Here is a 21821-nt window from a genome sequence, read left to right as displayed (position 1 = left end):
GATACAAGCTTTAAAAGGAGGAGGAGGGAATGCCATGTGTTTGAAAGGTGCATTTGTGCTTCATCTTCCTTTAGGCAATAGCTGAAGCTATTTGCATGCAAGTCTGTACAATTACCAGCACACTCTTCTCTGCATTCCTACAGGCATGCCGATACTGAGGTATTTTCTAATCTGTTTTTCCTTTCGCAGATTTGTTGGCCGAATAAATGTTTACCATGACAGAAATGAGCCTGTTGCAAGGTAAAACTTAAAACTCACTGACCAAGTTCGCACAATCACGTAATAAGCCACAGTACATAATAAGCCACAGTGGCTTGTTACCCATGGCAACAAGTCACCCAACACAACAAGTTGTGCTGCCAATGACGGGGCAGGAGAGTGAGAAATTTCCCCTCCGTGATCGTGCAAACCAGGGCCCTCTCTCTCTCTGCTAACGATTTTTAAATGCATGTGTACTATTTCCATATTAATTTGTCTTCTTTTTTTGCAATCCATGATTGTATATGCATAGTTTGCTTCCAGGATACAAATCAAACATTAATTATTAAGTTTATATGTACATATTGATGTGAATTAAAAATGGTCTAAATCTTTATCTCAGTTTATGTTTGGGGAATATATTATAAATGGTTTTTAAAAACTGGACAGCAGAATTCTGTGTCTAGGATTTAGAGAATTAATTTTAGGATGCTATACATTTTACAAAAATTTACATATAAATATGACACAACATTGGGTGGGATGGCTAATACCTTGGAAGACAGAAACCAAATTCAAAGTGACCTTGATAGACTGGAGTGCTGGGCAGAAAACAACAGAATGAAATTTAATAGGGATAAAGTTTTGCACCTAGGAAAAAGAAACCAAATGCACAGTTACAAGATGAGGGATACTTGGCTCAATTATGCTACAAGCGAGAAGGATCTTGGAATTGTGGATCACAAGCTGAATATGAGCCAACAATATGATGTGGCTGCAAAAAAGGCAAATGCTATTCTGGGCTGCATTATTAGAAGTATAGCTTCCAAATCACATGAAGTACTACTTCCCTTCTACTCAGCACTGGTTAGGCCTCATCTTGAGTACTGTGTCCAGTTCTGGGCACCACACTTTAGGAAAGATGCAGACAAACTGGAGAGGGTTCAGAGGAGGGCAATGAAGATGATCAGGGGACTGGAAACAAAGCCATAATTGGACAGACTGAAAGAACTGGGCATGTTTAGCCTTGAGAAGACTGAGGGGAGATATGATAGTGCTGTTCAAGTACTTGAAAGGTTGTCACAGAGAGGAAGGCCAGGATCTCTTCTCGATCATCCCAGAATGCAGGACACGGAATAATGGGCTCAAGTGACAGGAAGCCAGATTCCAGCTGAACATCAGGAAAAACTTCCTGACTGTTAGAGCAATACAACAATGGAACCAATTCCCTAGGGAGGTAGCAGGTAGGGATGTCAGAGAATTCTGCGACGGATCTCAGTGAGGCCGAATGCCAGTGCATTCGGCCCACTGAAATTCATCGCGGAACGGCCTGCCACCCGCCCCCCGCGGATCCCCCCGGGACGAGACTTACCTGGGGCGGATGTTCCGGATGGTGGCGGCTCCAGCGGCGGTGGCGGCTGGTCATCCAACCGGCTGCCACCACCGCCATTTGCAGTCTGGTCTTTTTCTTTTTTTCCCCCCATAGACGTGATAGGCCACGTAAAGACTTACGTAGCCTATCATGTCTGGGTTTAAAAAAACCAAACAAACGCGTACGCAAATGGCAGCGGCTATGGCCGCCGCCATTTGTGTTCCTTATTTTTCGCCGTCTTAGTCTACGTCAATATTTAGGTAGACTAAGATGAAGAAAAGAAAGGGGAACGCAAATAGCGCCCACTACGCTATTTGCATTCCCCTTTCTTTTCTTCGTCTTAGTCTACCTAAATATTGACGTAGACTAAGACAGCGAAAAATAAGGAAAGCAAATGGCGGCGGCTGTAGCCGCCGCCATTTGCGTACGCGTTTGTTTGTTTTTTACCCAGAGCCCTCCGTGGCCGGAAATCTGGCTGCGGACGGCCCTGGTCTGGGCCTGGCCGTCTGCTCCGTGGAGCCGCCGCGGAGCACAGCTGGCCGTCGAGGCTTCTGGGGGGGAGGACCGGATCGCCTCCTCCCCCATCGAGGATTCCAGGGGGAGGGACGGAACGCCTCCCCCCCCTCGTGAACAGAATCCTCGAAAAGGTAAGTCACTTTCGTACATCCCTAGTAGCAGGCTTTCCCACACCAGAGGCATTCAAGATGAAGCTGGGCAGCCATCTGTCAGGGATGCTTTGATTTGGATTCCTGCATTGAGCAGGGGGTTGGACTCGATGGTCTTATAGGCCCCTTCCAACCGTACTATTCTATGATTCTATGAATGTTCTGTTAAACCAAATGTCATGATTGTGAAAATCTTTCTTTTCTGAATTTGTTCATTCTATGTTTCATTTGAATTGGAAAAAAACTCCCACCCATCCCTGCCCACCACCTTGTGATAATTAATTAATATTTGCCAATGTTTACCTTTGCAGGCCATTGGGATCTGAAAATGTGCTTCTTAGAGGTGCTACATTAAAGAACACCGAGAAAATCTTTGGTAAATATTGCAATAGAAAAGTAGTAATGATGCAAATTCAGAGATGTGCATGATAAGATATGCATATTCAGCAAAGCTATTTCAGTTTCAGAAGTATCTTCTGATGTGGTACAGGGGGTCTTCTGTTCAAAGAAGAAAATAAAAACGATCTTCCAAACAGGGCCATTAATTGTTTCATATTGAGGACTGAGGTGAGACGAAATGATTGCTGAGCAACCTCTAAATTAAGCAAATATTCACTTTTGGTTGTGGTTCCTGTTTTGTTGTCATTGTTACTCTTCTCTGCTGTTGACTTGGTGCCATTTTTTCTGGGTTGTCTTTTTCCCAGAACTGGCCTCATGGATGGTCCCAGTCAATTGGCTATCATGCAGTAATGAAGGCATGACCTTATGCAGCCAATCAGATTTGGTTACATGGTGATGTTACTGGTGGCAAACAAAGCTAGGTGAGAATAAGGACAATATTTCCTGGATCAGCATTACCCTCAGCCTGAGTGGGTAACCCTATACCCACTTACCTGGGAGCAAGCCTCACTGAACTCCATGGGTCCTACTTCTGAGTACACCTGCCTAAGATTGTGCTGTGAATTACCGTTTATACTGTTGTAGACCCATCCTGTCTGAAATATATACACTGGGGACCAAATAGGTGATTAAACTTGCTCAGTAAGCATGCTCAGTGTAATCTTTAGCTTTTCCTTTGAGCTATAGATCCCATTGTCAGACCAGAAACTGCTTTTGACAGTCCCCTAGTTGCCGGAGTAGTTTGCCATGAAGCAGATGGCAGGGCTGCTATTTGAGAAACAGCTTTTGGGTCCCAGGTTCCATCATCTGAATTCACGACTTGGGTGTCTGCCATTTCATTGCGACAACTGTATTTCTATTTATCTATGGTCAATGTCCCAAATGTTCTAAAAGAGGGATGTTTTTAATACTCTCACGAACTTGAACAACCAGTACACCCACTTTTTTGGTTTAGCCCTACTATTGAATACATGTGGTTGTTCGTGCACCCGTTAATGAACTCATTGGATCAGGGCTCACAACCGCAGTTGCATTTCCTGCATAGTATTCGTACAAACAATATTGCGTAACAATTCTCTCTGTTTGCGATACATGTATTAACACCACACACAATTTTTGATGAAACAGTGTTTTTTTTGTTGTTGTTTCAGGTGTTGCTATATACACTGGCATGGAAACGAAAATGGCACTGAACTACCAATCAAAATCTCAGAAACGATCTGCTGTAGAAAAGTAAAGCAGCTTTTCTAATATATGTATGTGATTGAGAGATATGGGTAGGAATGGGGAAAGGACAGAATTGTCTTTACATGATAAGAATTGGGAAGGGGTGTATGGAATCAAACCATGACTTATATTTTTAGTTGGAAAGAACTACTTGTGTGTTAAGTTTGATATGAGGGCTTTTTTGGCTTATTGTTTATTAAGAATAATTTGGATGCAGTTGTCAATTAGTCACCATTTTAGAATTGCTAGCTTTGCAAAAGTTCTGATGCCATTCCCTGCTTGTTCTTGTCTTGATCTTTAAAGAAACATGAGTTTGCATCATACAGGGTTGTAGGTACTCATAGCTGCTTCTTTTTTTACCAGTGTATCTGTATTTAGAGATGTCAGAAAAACTCATACTTGCCTGGTTTGGAATACAAATTTCCCTGTTCATAATACTTCAAAATAATACAATTAATTCCTCAAAGTTCTGCTATAGCAAAAATGAAAAATCAGGTTTTTCCATATGCTCAAAGGGTAGTTTTAACTTGAGGCTTGTTTTAGTCAAGACTGGACACACACTACTGCTCACACAGAGCAAAGCCAATAAAACTGTGGGCTGTGTGTGTGTGTGTGGAATTACAGCTTCAAGGACTGCTGTAAAAACCCAGTGACATTCCCAAACCCTGGGAAAAAAATTAAAATAATGCATTGCAATCAACAGACCAGAATTAAATTCACTCAGAAACATATTTACAAAACAAAATATAACATAAATAACATCAACTCAAACATAACATCAGCTCGAAGATACAAAGACAGAGGTTGACCTCCAAAAACAACCTTCCATCATTAGAGAATTAGTTGCTTCCTTGTTCTTATTGCAGCTATAAGATTTGGCCACAACTAATGATAACAATGGAATTTTATCTGACAGCAGACATTTAATATAAAATTGGGCTGATATACCTGGTAAAGTGGTCAACAAAGGAGCAATCTTTTGCTGACTAGCTCTAGCGTACTAATTACAAAACAACAGAATATGTTTGACTGATTCAGCCTCCTGGTTTTTGCACAGTCAAACCCTCAAGGGCAGGAGGACACCATCAAATCTTCCCCAAAGCATTTGAGATGGTAGCTCATTAAATGTAGCCAAAGTGAAAGCTCTACAATATTTAGCTACATGCATATTTGATTTACCACCTTTCTTACACCCAGCTGCCAAACCCCTTCCTTTAAGCTAGTAGTTGTACCCCAGCAGTAAGCAGCAGGGAGAGGAGAGGGACAGATATCCTTCTCCCATCTCCTTGCTGGTGGCCTAGAACACTGCAGTGCAGCACATGCTAAACCACACGGCCGCAACACCCCCTAGAAAATGTACCCAGTGGCCCTTGGCCAATATCAGTAGTACTTGGGAAAACTGCATTTTCCAGCAGGGACTAGGGACATTGCTGTCAGGTGTGTGCTGCATTGCAGTGTGTCAAGCTGCAAGAAAATGGAGGTGGAATATAACCCCCCTTTTTACTTCATTTATTATGTTTGTCCCACTTACATAGGGAAATCAAATGTACATAGACTAAATCAAAAACATGTTATAAAAAAGTAATTGATTTCACTGATGACAACAGTGTTTTCTTTCATTTGCTTCAGATCAATGAATGTATTTCTTATTGTATACCTCTGTATTCTGATCAGTAAATCACTAATAAATACTGTTATGAAATACGTTTGGCAAAGTGAGCAACATCGTGACGAGCCTTGGTTTAATCAGAAAACAGAATTGGAAAGGAAAAGAAATGTGGTATGTGAACAACTTCAGTTTTAATAAGAGATGTAGTTTATAATAAACAGGTAATTACAGCTTTCCTACACTTCTGTCTTCAACAACTGCATTGCTTGGTAATGTCATCTAGAGTAGGATTATTCCTTCCATTTCAAACAGAATTGCACATTCCTGGCTCTGCAATGCTCCTAATCCTACAAGAGAATCTGCATAAAAAAGCATTTTTCCTGGGTTGTATCCAACGTAATGCTACCAGAAAAAAGTACAAAAGGTCGTGGTGTTCCCCTACTGGTTGGGCAAGTGGTAGCAAAACAACTAAGGGTGCAATCCTATTTTCAGGCCCATGGGCATATTTAGCATTTTGAAAACATGCCCTGGTGCCATCACAAATTGACTGCTGTAGGGGGTTGGGAGGCAACACAAAAATGTAAAAAGTTCCCACTTATCTGTGTTTGTGTGTGCGCGCTAACCAGTCTGACTTCTTTTCTCTTTCTCTGGCTGCTCTTGCTTTTCTTTTCCTTCCTTCCTTCTGTCTCTCTGGATCCTCTCTGTCTCTCTCTCTCTCTCTGGCTTTTATTTCTTTCCTTCTCTCTGACTTCTCTCTGCTCTCTCTCTCCCCTCTTTCTGCCCCCCCTCCCGGCTCTTTCTTTTTATTACTCTGGTCCCACCCTCTCTCTGGCTGCTTTCTCTTTCTCTCTCCTTATCCCCATGCAACTGAATGGAGCAATTTCCCATTCATTTCCATGGGGTGAGAAAAAGCTCTCCTGTTGAAAATCAGATGGAAGAGGCAAAGCCCACCTCCCACCAAAGATCCTGTTTCCTGTTTTTCATCACATTTTCATCAGGGGGCTTTTTCACTGCCTATACAAACCAATGGAGATAGCTCCATTGGCTTGTATAAGCAATGGAAAAGCCCTCTGCCAAAAATTGGCTGTAGGGGGGTGAGGCTTACCCCTTGCCAAGGACCCCTGTTGCCCCAAGGGTCCTTGGTGGTGTGTGCACTTCATACACTCCTCCAACCGATTTTCAGCAAGGAGGACTTTTTTCTCCCTGTACAAGTGAATGGCAGAGGGGGAATATATCTTAACAGGCAGTCTGGCCTTGCAGGCACAGTGGTGCCACATTTGGGACCATAGTTGGGACCAATAAACCATAGTTGTTGGCAAATGAACAAGTGATAAGCTACCTAAGAACTAGAATTTCCTGCATACTATCCAGGAGTTCTGAATCCTATTTTGTAGGGAGCTCTTAAAATACAGTTTCCTAGTTTGACTTTCATAGGAAACTCTGGTTTAAGATATGAGGAGGTCCTTTTTTTTTTTTTTTGCAGCTGGGTTCATAAGAGGAGGGAAGAAGAGGCAAGGAGGAGCTTGTCTGTTGTTCATGGTTTCCAAGGACACCCTGGCCTCTAAACGCTGGTTTCCTAGAACAGCCCATTATGTTTGAATCACGCCTAAGTCAAAGCCTTGATTGGTGTTGCTTTCCTGCATAATATTCCTACAAATTAAAATATATATATTTCTTTTAGATAAGGAATGATATAATGATAACATAAATGTAAATGTTAATATTGCACGCTAGAGCAAAGCAGCTCAGTGAAAAATGTTGGATGAGGTAGAATTTTATTAGTCTTAAGCAAGACTAAGCAAGAATTTTCAGTGGGTCTGCCCTGTATATATTATAAATGTCTAAGAGTACAATCCTACGCAAATTTCAGGAGAAGTAAATCCAGTGGCATGCAATAGGACTTGCTCCCAGTACAGGAGCATACAAGTGCAGTCTAAGATGTAGTATATGCAGATATATTGAAAACAATTATTTGCTTTTGTTTTTTTTTCCTTTGGCAGTTTATTACAGCATTTACAGATTTTCTTGCCTTCATGGTTCTTTTCAACTACATCATTCCTGTATCCATGTATGTCACAGTAGAAATGCAGAAGTTTCTTGGTTCTTATTTTCTCACCTGGGACGAAGAAATGTTTGATGAAGAAACAGGTGAAGGACCACTGGTGAATACCTCTGACCTCAATGAAGAGTTAGGACAGGTAATTATTATGTGTTAGGGGTTGTAACAGTCCAGCAGCTGTTTCTGGTATATAGATTCCTGGAGAGATTGAGATGACCATTTCACTAGGACTAATTTATTTAGGAGTATGACCACACATAGCTTGGACATTCAATATCATCATCATTTTTCTTACTTAAGGGACATCCAGACCATTTTGTTGATCTAAACTTTTGATAAGCCAGAACCCTACATACAGTTGTATTTGGATGAAATTGGTTAATGGTAGATTCTTCAGAACTGTGAACAGTAACTTTAAATTTCTTGCTGTTATGCACAAAGAGGAAGGGGGAGCACGTAAACGTGAGACTCCTACTTGCTCATCTGATAACATTAAACCAGGGTTGCAGAACCCAGGGGCCAAATCTAGCTGCTTGGAGCCCCAATCCGCCCCCCTGGGGTTCCCCAGATGGCCCCACTATCTTCCTTTGGCCTACAGCCACTTTCTACTGGCCACTGATTGTTTGGTGGTTTCCCAGCTTTTGTGCAGTATTTTCCCCATTGTAAGAGGTTGAAATGGCTCTCCTAAGAGTTACTTAGAAACATAGGAAGGTGCCTTATACTGAGTCAGACCATTGGCCCATCTAGCCCAGTACTGTCGACACTGACTGACACTCCAGGGTTTCAGGCAGGATTCTTTCCTTGCCCTACCTGGAGAAGCCGGGGATTGAACCTGGCACCTTCTGCATGCAAAGCATGTGCTCTATCACACTGAGCTATGGCCCCTCCCCCTGCAGTAAGACTTTAAAGTAAAATATTTTAGTAATGTTGGTCTGCCTCTTCTGTTTTGGCCCTGCCCCTTTTGCCTTCAGTCCTGCCCACCACTGGAATTTGGCCCTCAGGCTGAAAGAGGGTCTGCAATCCTACACTAAACTATGGCTTAGCATTAAATCTGAACTAGGCCTAATTGGTTAAGACAAAGTCTTCTGGTGGTATTGATCTCTTTGTTGTAATTTCAAAAAAATGCTAGTTATGCAGTTTCAAAGTTGGTGTGGTGGTATTTTAATGTTTATTTAAACATTTAAATAATACTGCAGGATCATAGAATTTATTTATAATATAGTTGCTTAACACTAGTGTGATATAGTATTCACATAGTATTGATATAATAATGACCTAGTATTGGGCTTCTTACATTGAAAAGCTGCTGTCTGATTTTGAACTTACATAGGTAACCTCTGTCTGAACCAACATAGATAATATTCTTAATGAAAACAAAATAGATAGCTTTCTGCTGTGTGTTACATGCATCTACATTATAGCAAATGTCATCATTGAAAGGACAAGTTCTGCATGCTCTCTGGAGGCCAAGGGACAAAGTCTTAAGTCGCACATAACTTCAGCCATCAAGAGAGCTGGCTCCCCCACCCCAAGGTCTGTCCTTGTTATTTCAATCCTTAATTGTTCTGTATGTCTCTTTTCAGGTTGAATATGTCTTCACAGATAAAACAGGGACATTAACAGAGAATAATATGGAGTTCATAGAATGCTGCATTGAGGGGCATGTTTATGTGCCTGATGTCATCTGTAATGGGCAAATCCTCCAAGACTGTGCTGGTATTGATATGATTGATTCTTCTCCAGGAGGAAGTGGCAAAGTATGAAGCATTCTTAAAATTAAATAAATAAATGCTGATGGAATAATAACTGTTCCATTTATTGAAAACATGATACTTGGAAGGTTTAGTTAAACAAAGTAGCTTTCTGTTGGGCAAGAATTATGCTTTGAGAATATTAAATGTTCTGGTCGGACATTTGCTGGTAATAATTTCTAAAGCTCAAGAACACCCTGCTCTCTAAACTAGAAAGTGAAGATAAGAGCACTTGGATTTAAAGTGGCTGACAGCAAATTATGTAGTGGGCTGCAGCTCAGTATGCTAAATCCTTTGCAATCCTTATCTACTCCCACAGCAGCTTCTGATGCAAGTCACTGGTGTTCCAGGCTAAACAAGTTTGAAGTCAGGCAGGCCCAGAGAGAGGGAAGAACTTAGGGAGACTAAGTGGGGTTAACAACAGCTTGTGGAGGCCTACACATGCCTGGAACACCGTGTGTTTTTGTTTTTAACTTAGTGGGATGGTCATGGGGGTGCAGTGGTAGCAGCAGGCACTGAAGGGAGCTTGCTCTGACCTTTTTGTGCATAAGTCTGCTGGTTCCTCTCAGAGCTTGTTAGATCTTTTTATTCTGCTCTTTGAACCTTTCTACACAAGGCATTTATTTTGCACTCATGATTCCATACTCATGTGTTTTTTTTTACGGATTCCTTAGATGATGTCATGATCCTTCTGTTTTGCTTCTGTTTTTTTAAGAGCACTTTCCTGGCATTTTTTAGAGCAGGAAAAATGGGGTTGTATTTCTGAAAGTAAAAGAAAAGGTATTTTCCTATTTGTGTAACTGTGATACTCTGCTATACCACAGTGCCACCTAGACGTTATGTAGCAGAAAAGCAAGAAAGGAAAAGCTCTCTGTGTAGAGCTCAGATCTCAGTACTCTGATGAAACCTAAAGCAGATACAGTAGATTAACAGCCTCATGTAAAAAAGCTCTTTGAGAGCTAAGAGCAGAATAAATAGACTCTGTCAGCCTGAGCCCATGAGGCTGGATCACTATTTTGCAATAAAAATTCAGGCATGGGCCCCCTGATTCGGATCAGGCCCATAGCAGGGAAGGTGAAAAGCCCCCCTTTTCCCCATACTAGTGTCCCTGTCCAGATCAGTCCCCCTGTGCTACACTAAAGTAAAAAAAAAAAAAAGGACTAAAGGTGTAGTTGCTTGCTACGTCTTTAATGTAATGTCTGCTTTGGCCTACAGGAGTTGTATTTGAGCAGCTTAGCCCTCTGTGGCTAAGAAATGAAACTGGGGAAATAGGCTTATAAATAACTGGTACAGAAGTACAGGAAAATAAGTCTTCAAATGCATCAGACATCTTAATTCATAATGACTTGGATCCTAAGATAAGTTAACTTAAGGAAGTTCACAGAAGAAATGTTTCCCTGCCCCCTCCTCCACCCAGCAGGTCCCCATGCTCCATCCCACATTATTCAGGACATCCCCTGACACTCCAGAGAGGCTTTTTGGAGGTCACAGGTAGCTGCTGGGCAGAGGAGGGGATGGGAAACTTCTCTTCTATGAACTTCCTTACGTTTAATTTATCTTAGGATCCAAGCCAGTAGTGTGTGCACTTGCACATCAATCTAGTATATTAAACCGCCTCACCCTACCCATAAAAATAGAACTCGTTACATATAGAAAATATTTAATATTGATGCCATCTCTCTTAGAGTTGGACATTTTGTACTAGCAGAGCTCCTTTTTCATTTATTAGGACAGAGAAGAGCTCTTTTTCCGGGCTTTGTGTCTTTGTCACACTCTTCAAGTAAAGGAAGATGACAACGTGGATGGATTAAAGAAAGCTCAGCTGTCAGGGAGGTCTGCTGTGTATATTTCATCATCCCCTGATGAAGTTGCTTTAGTTGAAGGGATTCAAAGGTATGTGCCACAATAGTATATTCATTGTGCTCTCAACCTGTAGAGAGTAGAGATCAATTTAATTTTATAGCATCTCCACTGAAGGGAAATACCGTTGTGAAACTGTTCCTGAAGTTGGAGATGGACTGAGAGGAAAACAGACCTGAGGAGTTCAGAGGAAATTATCAGAGCGAGAAAGGTCAGGCCTGGTTGTATGTAAAACATTACTCTGGAGTAAGGGCCTGTTAACAACAGGTATCTTTGAATTTCTTAGGGTGCAATCCTATGCATGTTTAAACAGAAAAAGCCCATCAACTCCTAGCATTCCTCAGCCAGCCAAGAGCTGTAAAGCAGATATTTTACGATGTAAAAGCCTTTTCTTCCTTATAGATGGAGCAGGGATGACAGCTGAAATGTGATGAAAATCTGTTATGAGACAGACTTAGGAACATAGGAAGGTGCCTTATACTGAGTCAGACCCTTGGTCCATATAGCCAATATTGTCAACATTGACCTGCAGCAGCTCTCCAGGGTTTCAGGCAGGAGTTTTTCCAGCCCTAGGCGGAAATGCTGGGGCTCAAACCTGGGGCCTTCTCCATGCAAAGCAGCTGAGCATTGGCCCCACTTGAATCAGAACAAGCAGTTGGCTAGTTGGTCCTTATACAGGTACCTCTATGCCCATATTTTTGGGGAAGGAAAGCTTACCGCTGTCCACACCAAATGGGGAGGAGAATACTAATCTGAGTGTTGATATTTCAAGTATGCATGTCATGGAGGAGGGATTTATGCATGTCTGTATACCCATACATGGTGAGCAAGGGTATGATCAGGGACTACGAGCACTGTGTGTCTTGGTGATGGAAAGTAAAGGACCTGAGTTGTATTCCAGCTCGGTGAGAACAGCTTAGTTGGAATGGCTGTTCTCAAAATCTTGAGTTAGAGGACAAGACAAACAAAATCCTAAACCAGCTTGAGCAAAATGAAAATGTTTGTGCTCTGTAAATGAAATAAAAATATTGTTTCTAGTGTACGCAATTGATTACACAGCTCAGTATGTTTGCAGACATGAGTGAATAAATGTGATTGTTTTAACCTCTGTGTATCTATGATTGAATTTTCAGACTTGGTTACACATATTTAAGATTGAAGGACAATTTTATGGAAATTTTAAATCGAGAAAATGACATTGAAAGGTGAGTTGTACTTAGTGTGAGGTAGGACTACTACACTAATGGCATATTTTGTACGCATAACTATTTCTAATCTTTAGTGTTTTCAGAAAATTTTACTGGGCAAAAATATTTTCTTTAGTTGTTTTTAGTTGAGGATGATCTATATGTCTGACAGGTTTGGATTTTGAGCCAGAGCATGACATTTCAATGAGATATTATTTTTATATCACAAGGGTCATTCACATATACAATTAACAGTGTGTGTGTGTATAATATAAAACATTAAATTATTTCAATATGTGCTTGTTTTTTCCTCAGTTTTGAACTACTGGAGATCCTTAGTTTTGATTCAGTAAGGAGACGGATGAGTGTGATAGTTAAATCAGCAAAAGGTAAAATTTAAAAAACAACACAACCATGTACCCAAGTACATGGGTCCTTGGGTATTAAGTCTGAAATTTAACTTATGAGAGCCAGTGTGGTATAGTGGCTAGAGTGTTAGACTGGGAATTGGGAGATCCCGGTTCTAGGCCCCACTAGCCATGGAAGCTCACTGGGTGACTTGGGCCAGCCACAGACTATCAGCCCAACCTACCTCAGGGTTGTTGTTGTGCGGATAAAATGGAGAGGAGGAGGATTGTGTACGTCCCTTGGGTTTCTTAGGAGGAAAAAAGGTGGGATATAAATGTAATAAATAAATAAATAATGGCCTTTAGCTTCTGGCTTAGTTTTTTCCCCATCTCCTACTATTCCATAATGTTTTAAAATAGCATGCTCGCAATTTTGACTCTCAAAAGTCAATTAATATAGGTGCCCATTTCACAAAAGCTGCTTTGTAAGAAGATGTGATTTTATTTTATTGGTGAGGAGAGATGTTTTATCTACATTTAACCCAGTTATTAAAGTTTGTTTTGTTTACATTTTCAGGAGAAATATTTCTGTTTTGTAAAGGAGCAGATTCTTCTATATTTCCTAGAGTAACAGAAGGCAAAATAGAACAGATTAGATCAAGAGTTGAGCGCAATGCAGTGGTAAGATCCAGTGTCTGGCAAACATAATTATGTTGTATGCATTCAAGGCAGAAAGTTGCAAAGGTGTTTGTAAGTACAGACTTGCCTACAGTGGGATGGGACAAACTACAGAAGACAAAGTAACCATTGCCTTGGTTTGCAGGATCAAATCAGCCACCATAGCTTATTTGAGCAATGACTCCCAGTTTATTTGAGCAATGGTAGGCTGTGGCATGTGCTGGCCACCATTTTGAATATGCAAGCGCAGCACACATTGTGAGTTGTCGTGTTGTGCAAACCCAGGCAGTGGGGGTTATTGAGGTTTAAATAACCCATGGTGTGTTCTAAGGTTATGCGAGGTAGCGTCCCGCAAGTTAATTAACCCACTGTGGCTTAGTGTGACGCGTGAACCGGCCCATTGTGTTGACACTCCCATTCCTTCAGAGCACATGTTGCTGGGAGTCTACGCGCAGAACATTAGGTATTATTGATGTCAGTGAAACCTGTACTTCTGGCAATTCAATATCAGTTTTAGGGGCTCACCTCAGAGAACAGGTGAGTACTACAAGCCCTATATTCTTCTTCAGCTAGGATTGAAATCTGAACTGGAGAAGAATTTCCTTCCAAATCTTCTCCCATGCATTTAGCCTTAAACTTGCAAGGCCCACTAGTTCTGCTATGTCAGTGGCTCTTGGAGCAATTACATTTTTCCAGGGTTACCAGGGCTTTGCATCTAGTTGTCATGCTTCTGCATGGTGTGCTAGCCACCAGAGAGGGAAGAGGAAGAGATATCTCCCTTCTTTCCTCTCTCTGTGGCTACTTACTGCTACCAGATACACCAGCCAAATAAGTACGAGGTTACAGGAGAGGAGGGAGTGGTTTGCGGGGGGGGACCAGGGGTGAGTGGAATAAAAGGAGGCAGCGTGGAAGGAGAATGGAGGGAAATGGCTTGGCTTTTTTCCAAGCCAATCTGATGGAAGCCATGGGTGGCTCACCCACTTCTATCAGGAGTAAGTCTTTTCTTCTCCAAAGCAGTGGGGAAGGCACAGTAGGAGTTTTAATTCCCCGAGCTTCTGGTTTTCTCATAGGCTTCTTCTGAAGCATTGCCTTACTCAGGGCAATTAACAAACTTGCATTCTAGACTGAAGTAAATTAAGCCAGCATATAAAGTAGAAATATTAATTGTAATTTACATAAATAAATGTAAATACAATTGAAAATCTCTGGCGGACTTTCAGTTAACATATTTCAGTTAACATATTTTAACATATTTTAAAATAATTTCCTTTAGGAGGGTCTGCGAACGTTATGCGTTGCATATAAAAAATTCACTTATGAAGAATATGAGAATGTGCAGAAGCAGCTTCAGGAGGCAAAGCTGGCCCTGCGGGATCGGGAAAAGAAGCTGGCAGAGGCATATGAAAAGATAGAAAGGGGGCTTATCCTGCTTGGTGCTACAGCAGTTGAAGACCGGTTAGTACAGTCCTTTTAATTTAAACCTATGTATCAGCTGCATTAGGCTTTATCAGTTAAGGTGGTACAGTTAAATGGCAAAAATCTTTATGGCATTTGTCTAAAACAATCTCTAAAAGGCAGGGAGACTAAACACATTTACTGGCAGTTACTAACTATAACAACCCGTTCTCACCACAATGGAAAGGAAAGCACCAAAGGAAAGAATAGCCGATTCTCATTGGATGAGACTTCCCACAAATAAAATACAGCAAGGAGAGCTAACTTACTCTATATATTTGCTCAATAAAACACCAGGACCCAGACTTTTTAGCTTACTATAAAAGAAACAAGCAATCATTAAATTTTATTTATTTATTTATTTATTTCATTTCTATACCGCCCAATAGCCGAAGCTCTCTGGGCGGTTCACAAAAATTAAAATCAAACAACACACAATAAAACAATTTAAAATATATAGAACATTAAAACCACAATATAACAATACAACCACAATAAAACCTAGCAGCAGTGCAGGAGTTTAAAATACAGATTTAAAACAGCAAAGATAAAAATTTAGAAAGCTAAAATGCCTGGGAAAATAAAAAGGTCTTCACCTGGTGCCTAAAGGAATACAATGTAGGCGCCAGGCGAACCTCACTAGGGAGCTCATTCTAGAGCTGGGGTGCCACAACAGAAAAAGCCCTCCTCCTAGTAGCCACCCGCCTCACTTCCTTTGGCAGGGGCTCATGGAGAAGGGCCGCTGATGATGATCTTAAGGTCCGGGCAGGCACATATGGGAGGAGGCGATCCTTCAGGTAACCTGGCCCCAAGCCGTTAAGGGCTTTGAATGTTAACACCAGCACTTTGAATCGGGCCTGGAAATGGACTGGCAGCCAGTGCAGCTGGAAAAGTACTGGCGTAATATGAGCTCGCAGGCCAGTCCCTGTTAACAATCTTGCTGCCCTATTTTGGACCAGCTGACGTTTCCAGACCGTTTTCAAAGTCAGCCCCACGTATAACGCATTGCAGTAATCCAGACGAGAAGTTATCAGAGCATGGATAACTGTAGCTAGGCTATCTCTGTCCAGATAAGGGCGTAGTTGGTATACCTAAGCTGATAAAAAGTGCTCTGTGCCACTGAGTTCACCTGTGCTTCAAGTGACAGTTCTGGATCCAAGAGCACCCCCAAACTACGAACCTGATCCTTTAGGGGGAGTGCAACCCCCTCCAGAACAGGTTGACTATCACCTAGCCGGGCAGACGAACCACCCACTAACAGTACCTCCGTCTTGTCCGGATTGAGTTTCAGTTTATTAGCCCTCATCCAGTCCATTACCGTGCCCAGGCACTGATTCAGAACAGCCACTGCCTCACCTGGTTTTGATGAGAAAGAGACGTAGAGCTGGGTGTCATCTGCATATTGATGGCACCTCAGCCCACACCTCTGGATAACCTCCCCCAGCAGTTTCATGTAGAAGTTAAACAGCATGGGGGATAAAATAGAGCCCTGTGGAACCCCATGGCACAATTGCCATGGCACAGAGCAATAATCCCCCAGCACCACCTTCTGGAATCGGCCATCCAAGTAGGAGCGGAACCACTGTAATGCAGTGCCTCCAACTCCTAACTCAGACAACCTATCCAGAAGGATACCATGGTCGATGGTATCGAAAGCCGCTGAGAGGTCCAGGAGAATCAACAGGGTCGCACTCCCCCTGTCCCTCTCCCGGCAGAGGTCATCCCACAGGGCGACCAAGGCAGTTTCCGTTCCAAAACCAGGCCTGAAGCCCGATTGAAATGGATCTAGATAATCCGTTTCATTCAAGAGTGCCTGGAGCTGTCCTACAACCACCCACTCAAGCACCTTGCCCAGGAAGGGGATGTTGGCCACTGGCCTATAATTGTTAACATCCTCTGGGTCCAGGTTAGGCTTTTTCAGGAGTGGTCTAATTACTGCCTCTTTTAAAGCGGCAGGCACCACTCCCTCTCTCAAGGAGGAATTTACAACCTCCTGGATCCAGTCGGACAACCCCTCCTTGTTTGATTTAATAAGCCATGAAGGGCAAGGGTCAAGCACACAAGTGGTTGATCGGACTTGGCCAAGCACCTTGTCTGCATCCTCAGGCCTCAGTAACTGAAACTCATCCAATAAAACTGGACCAGACGGTGCTCTGAACGCCTCTACCAATGGAACTGCATTAATGGTGGTGACTTTATCCTCAAATCTGAGCGACTTTATCCTCAAAGTGCCGTGCAAACTTGTCACAGCGTGCTACCGAGGGTTCCACCGTCTCTCTCCCTGGCCCAGAATGTAACAGACCGCAAACCACTCGGAAAAGCTCCGCTGGACAACACTGAGAAGATGCAATGCTGGTGGAAAAGAACTGTCTCTTTGCCACCCTCACCGCCACAGAGTAGGCTCGATAGTGGGCTCTTACCTGTGTTCGGTCAGACTCAGCACGAGTTTTCCTCCACCTGCGTTCTAGCCGTCTCCCCTCTTGCTTCATTGCCCTCAGCTCAGGTGTATACTAAGGAGCTGGCCGGACTCTGCTCAGAGAGAGAGGGTGCTTGGGCACGATCGTTTCAACCCGAGTCATTTCTGCATTCCATAGAGCAACCTGGGCTTCAACAGGAGCACCAGCCATACCAGCAGGAAAATCCCCCAGAGCCCTCTGGAATCCATCAGAATCCATTAATCTCCGGGGGCGGACCATTTTAATAGGTCCCCCACCCTTGCAGAGGAGAAAGGCCGTCAGGAGTCTAAACCTCAGCAGGAAGTGATCTGACCATGACAAAGGGACAGATGTTAATTCCTCCACTTTCAGATCACCATCCTCCTGCCCAGTCAAGAAAACCAGATCAAGCGTGTGTCCTTTTATATGCGTTGGGCTGATGACATGTTGGGACAGCCCCATGGGTTGTCATGGCAGCCATGAAGTCCTGAGCCACCCCGGATACAGCGGCCTCGGCATGGAAGTTGAGATCCCCCAGGACCATCATCCTGGGGGTCCTCAACACCAAGTCCGAGACCACCTTGGACCACTTATCTTATTAAAGATAAGTATTTAGAAGTATGTAGATGAGTATGTAGAAAGCACAAATTCCTGAGTTTCTCATGCATGCCCACTGAATGTTGCTAATGGATGACTCAAAGGGTTGATCTCTATGGCATCTCCCCTTTAGTAAGGGAGGATGGTAGCTAAGGCCATTCTCCTGCTGCCCCTAAAACTTCAGTCAAGACTTCTGATTCAATTGGTGACCCATTTCTGAATCAAACTGAGTCTACCCATCACTGCTACTGTCTGTCATGGGATCAGGACCAAACCAAGTCCCATGGGTGGCATTAATTGGAGGAGGAGTTATTAAAGTCCCGTCTCTCGCTCTCTTGCTGTGATTGTTGCAGCCACCACTTTATTATTATTCATTCAGCAGCAGGATTGTACACTGTAGTTTATAGAGCTATATAAGCAAAAAACAAACCAACCCTTGGGAGGGTCCTGGGAGGTTTACAGTCTAAATTTTAACAATAGAGAGACAGGAATGGGAAAGGTGGGGTGAAAATGAGTGAGTGCAGTTGTACATACCTGTGCTTAATTGTGTGGATTAGCCCTACTTAGCACAAAGTCTCTTATGATTGTTTTAACCCTGTTTTTGTAGCCAAGTTAATCTAACCTGCATTTTATTCATTCATTCATTCAATTTATAACCCACCTATATATGAATACTCTAGGCGGCATGCAAAGTTAAAAACAATATAACAAAAAATCCAGCAAAAAAAAGCACAGCTTAAAAACAGTACACAAGAGTCAGCAAAAGGAACAAGAGTTCTAAAAAGGGAAGGCCTGCCGGAATAATTGAATCTATAATTCCTACTTAAAAACCTTCAATGAGGTCAGCAGGCGCATTTCAACCGGCAGGTCATTCCACAGCTAAGGGGCGGCAAAGGAAAAGGTCCTCGTGCATGAGGCTGCTAATATGACATTAAGCAGGTAGCCCTCAAAGGACCTTAGGTGGCAGACTGGGACATAGGGGAGAAGGCAGTCCTTAAGGTACCTTGGACCTAGACCATATAAGGCCTAACCAGTTTTTATATTTTGCTTGGAAACAAATTGGCAGCCAGTGAAAGATTTTAAAACTGGTGTAATATGGTCTCCACGGGGTGTCCCAGAGACCAACCTGGTTGCCATATTTTGTACCAGTTGAAGGTTCCAAACTAAATATACAGGCAGCCCCAAGTACAGTGCATTACAGAAATCAAGCCTAGAGGTTACCAGCGCATGCACCATATAATATTAGCTTACAAGTGAAGGGAAACAGTTTGTTCAGAACATATAGGTGCTTTTTTATTTTTGTTTTTACTTTTCTCAGTCCGGTTCTGATTTTGGGAGGTATCAATTGGAATATTCAAATTCAGAAAAGCAAGATCACTTTACCTTGCTTTTCAGGCACCTTATTGACATAGAATAGCTGAAAATGGCAACAATAATAGGTGGTCTGTGCATACCAGTCAACTTGCTAGAAAGTAAGGGAGGGGGCATAGCTCAGTGGTAGAGCCCCTGCTTTGCATGCAGAAGGTCCCAGGTTTGATCCCCGAATCTCCAAGTACGGCTGGAAAAAGTCCTGCAACACCCTGGAGAGCCACTGCTAGTCAGTGTCGACAATACTGGGCTAGATGGACCAAGGCTCTGACTCCGTATAAGGCAGCTTCCTAATAAGTGCAACTGGAAGTGTAACATAAAAGTAGTGTATATGTTCAAGTGCTGGGCTTCAGGAGACATCGGCAAATGCTTAGCAGTGGGCAGAATATCAAATTTCTATTGTTTGCTTGCCTGAACCTGGTTTATTTTTTTATTGTTTCACTAACAAAGCAACTGTAAAACTAGTTTCCCCCCTGTTTTTGTTGAGTGCCTTGTGGTTTTTTTAGCACCAGGATCAAGTTAAAGCCACTACACCAGGAGTAGTTCAGCATCCGTTCATGTGAACCTTTAAACGATCTTGAAGTTCCAACAAAACTCAAACTGATCTTCAGACTGCTCAGAGCTAGAATGAGTTGTGGGCAGTTCTAAGGATGGTTATGTCTTGCGTACTTAACTTAAAATAGTTAAAATGTGCTGCTAAAATATATATGTGCTCTCTCTCTGTCATTTACAGTTCATTAGATTTCCCCCCATTTTTCAATACAAGACAAACAGTAAACATTTCCCCTTGTCCCCGTTCCCGCCCCTTTAGGATTCCCCCTTCCCTCCTCATATTGTCCTATATTTAAAGAGTAAAGGTTTCGTGTATATAAGTAAAATCATAAAACAAAAACTGGATAAACATAGAAAGAAAAATAGAATAAAATAAAAGGATTTAGTGTCATGCACATCTCTTTGCCCACCTGCCCTGGTTTTGCGGTGTTATCTCTTTGCCATAACATGCCCTAGTTTGCATGTCGTGGCAGCAAAATGTGGGTTAACACTGGGTTGCTTAACCCATAAACAACCCAGAGTGTCCAGGTTCGGATGTCATGCTAACAACCTACAAATAGGGCATTCCTAGGTTGCTTATGTAGGGCCGCGGTGGCTTAGTGGTTAAGACGCTGAACTGCAGACTGGAAGGTCGGCAGGTCAGCAGTTCGAGACCCGAACTGCGTGACGGAGTGAGCTCCCGTCTTCAGTCTCAGCTTCTGCCAACCTAGCAGTTCGAAAGCAAGAAATTGCAAGTAGATAAATAGGTACCGCCTCGGCGGGAAAGGTAACAGCGTTCCGTGCACCTCGGTGTTCAGTCATGCCGGCCACATGACCACGGAAGCGTCTTCGGACAGCGCTGGCTCTTCGGCTTAGAAACGGGGATGAGCACCACACCCTAGAGTCGGACACGACTGGTTGGGGACACCTTTACCTTTTAGGTTGCTTATGCAAACCAGAAACAGCTTGCGTGATTTGCCACTGTGATGTGTGAACTGGCCCTATGTGTAATTCAAGAATGCTTCCCATATTAATTGGGATTTATTTTCTTTTATTAATTTGATGTTATATACTTTTTAATGGGCAGCTAGTCAATAGATCTCGAATCCAATTGTGTATATTTGGGGTTTTATTTGCTTTCCAGTGTTGTAGGATAATACACTTAGCCATTAGTGTGGCCTTATGATGATATGTGCCTTAAACAAACAACTGAAGACACTAAAATATGTTGCAGCTCCTCTGGAATGAAACGTCTCAATCCCTTTTAATCAATAAAGGTAAAACCATTGTGCAATCTGATGACAGCAAAATAAATAATATATTTCATGGCAAGAAAGACTCCATAAGCCTAAACTCCTTTTATCAGCACATTTTCCAGTATGGTAGAAACCTTTTAGTAAGACCCCTAAATTTTTAATTTCAAGTTCTGTCAATAATTATTTGCAATTGGTATCTCCAAGATTACAGGAAAAAGCTGCTGATACAATTGAAGCCCTGCAAAAAGCTGGCATTAAGGTATGGGTTCTGACGGGAGACAAAATGGAGACTGCTGCTGCCGCCTGCTACGCCTGCAAACTGTTCAGAAGAAATACTCAGATACTTGAGTTAACTACCAAGAAAATAGAGGAACAGAGTTTGCATGATGTGTTGTTTGAATTAAGCAAAACTGTCCTAAGGCACAGTGGCAGCTTAACAAGGGACACCTTCTCAGGGTATGTAGAAATTACAAATTCCAAGCCAAAATAAAACTTTCTGTGCTTTCTGGCATTGGTTCAGTGATAAAATAAAAAAGAGTTTTAAAAAATAGTAAAGTTACGTACATGTACAGAGTGTGAATTATATAACACGGAGCAGAATATACGTGAGCATTTTATTGGGCATATCTTGCAAATTGTTCCTTTACTGACTTGAGGTGCTGGGATGAATGAGTGGTGTCTTTTCTCTCTCTATGAAACTTTTTTTCGATCTTCCAGAGTGCTACTCCATCATATTACGTTCCCAGCTTCCCCCTGTTGTTCCATGTACCAATTAATTATGAACTGTGGTCACGGTTAAGGCAAGTTGTTCAACATATGAGAACTGG

General features: G+C 42.4%; 1 protein-coding gene across 1 annotated transcript in view; it reads left to right on the top strand.

Annotated features, from left to right (window-relative positions):
* ATP11A (ATPase phospholipid transporting 11A) overlaps positions 1–21821 on the top strand; it is a 139810-nt gene that overhangs the window by 92059 nt on the left and 25930 nt on the right. The window contains exons 8-19 of the mRNA XM_084844613.1: positions 190–240; positions 2547–2611; positions 3786–3867; positions 5491–5641; positions 7471–7668; positions 9113–9286; positions 11010–11173; positions 12274–12345; positions 12643–12716; positions 13252–13355; positions 14626–14807; positions 21199–21450. Of these exons, the coding sequence (XP_084700739.1) occupies positions 190–240; positions 2547–2611; positions 3786–3867; positions 5491–5641; positions 7471–7668; positions 9113–9286; positions 11010–11173; positions 12274–12345; positions 12643–12716; positions 13252–13355; positions 14626–14807; positions 21199–21450 (1569 nt within the window). The remainder of the gene's footprint in view (positions 1–189; positions 241–2546; positions 2612–3785; positions 3868–5490; positions 5642–7470; positions 7669–9112; positions 9287–11009; positions 11174–12273; positions 12346–12642; positions 12717–13251; positions 13356–14625; positions 14808–21198; positions 21451–21821) is intronic.

Source organism: Heloderma suspectum, chromosome 3, assembly GCF_057233095.1.
Source record: "Heloderma suspectum isolate Gila_16-S chromosome 3, 16-S_ref, whole genome shotgun sequence".
NCBI lineage: Eukaryota > Metazoa > Chordata > Lepidosauria > Squamata > Helodermatidae > Heloderma > Heloderma suspectum.
The sequence above is the reverse complement of the archived record's forward strand: the minus strand, read 5'-3'. Positions and strand labels throughout refer to the sequence as shown.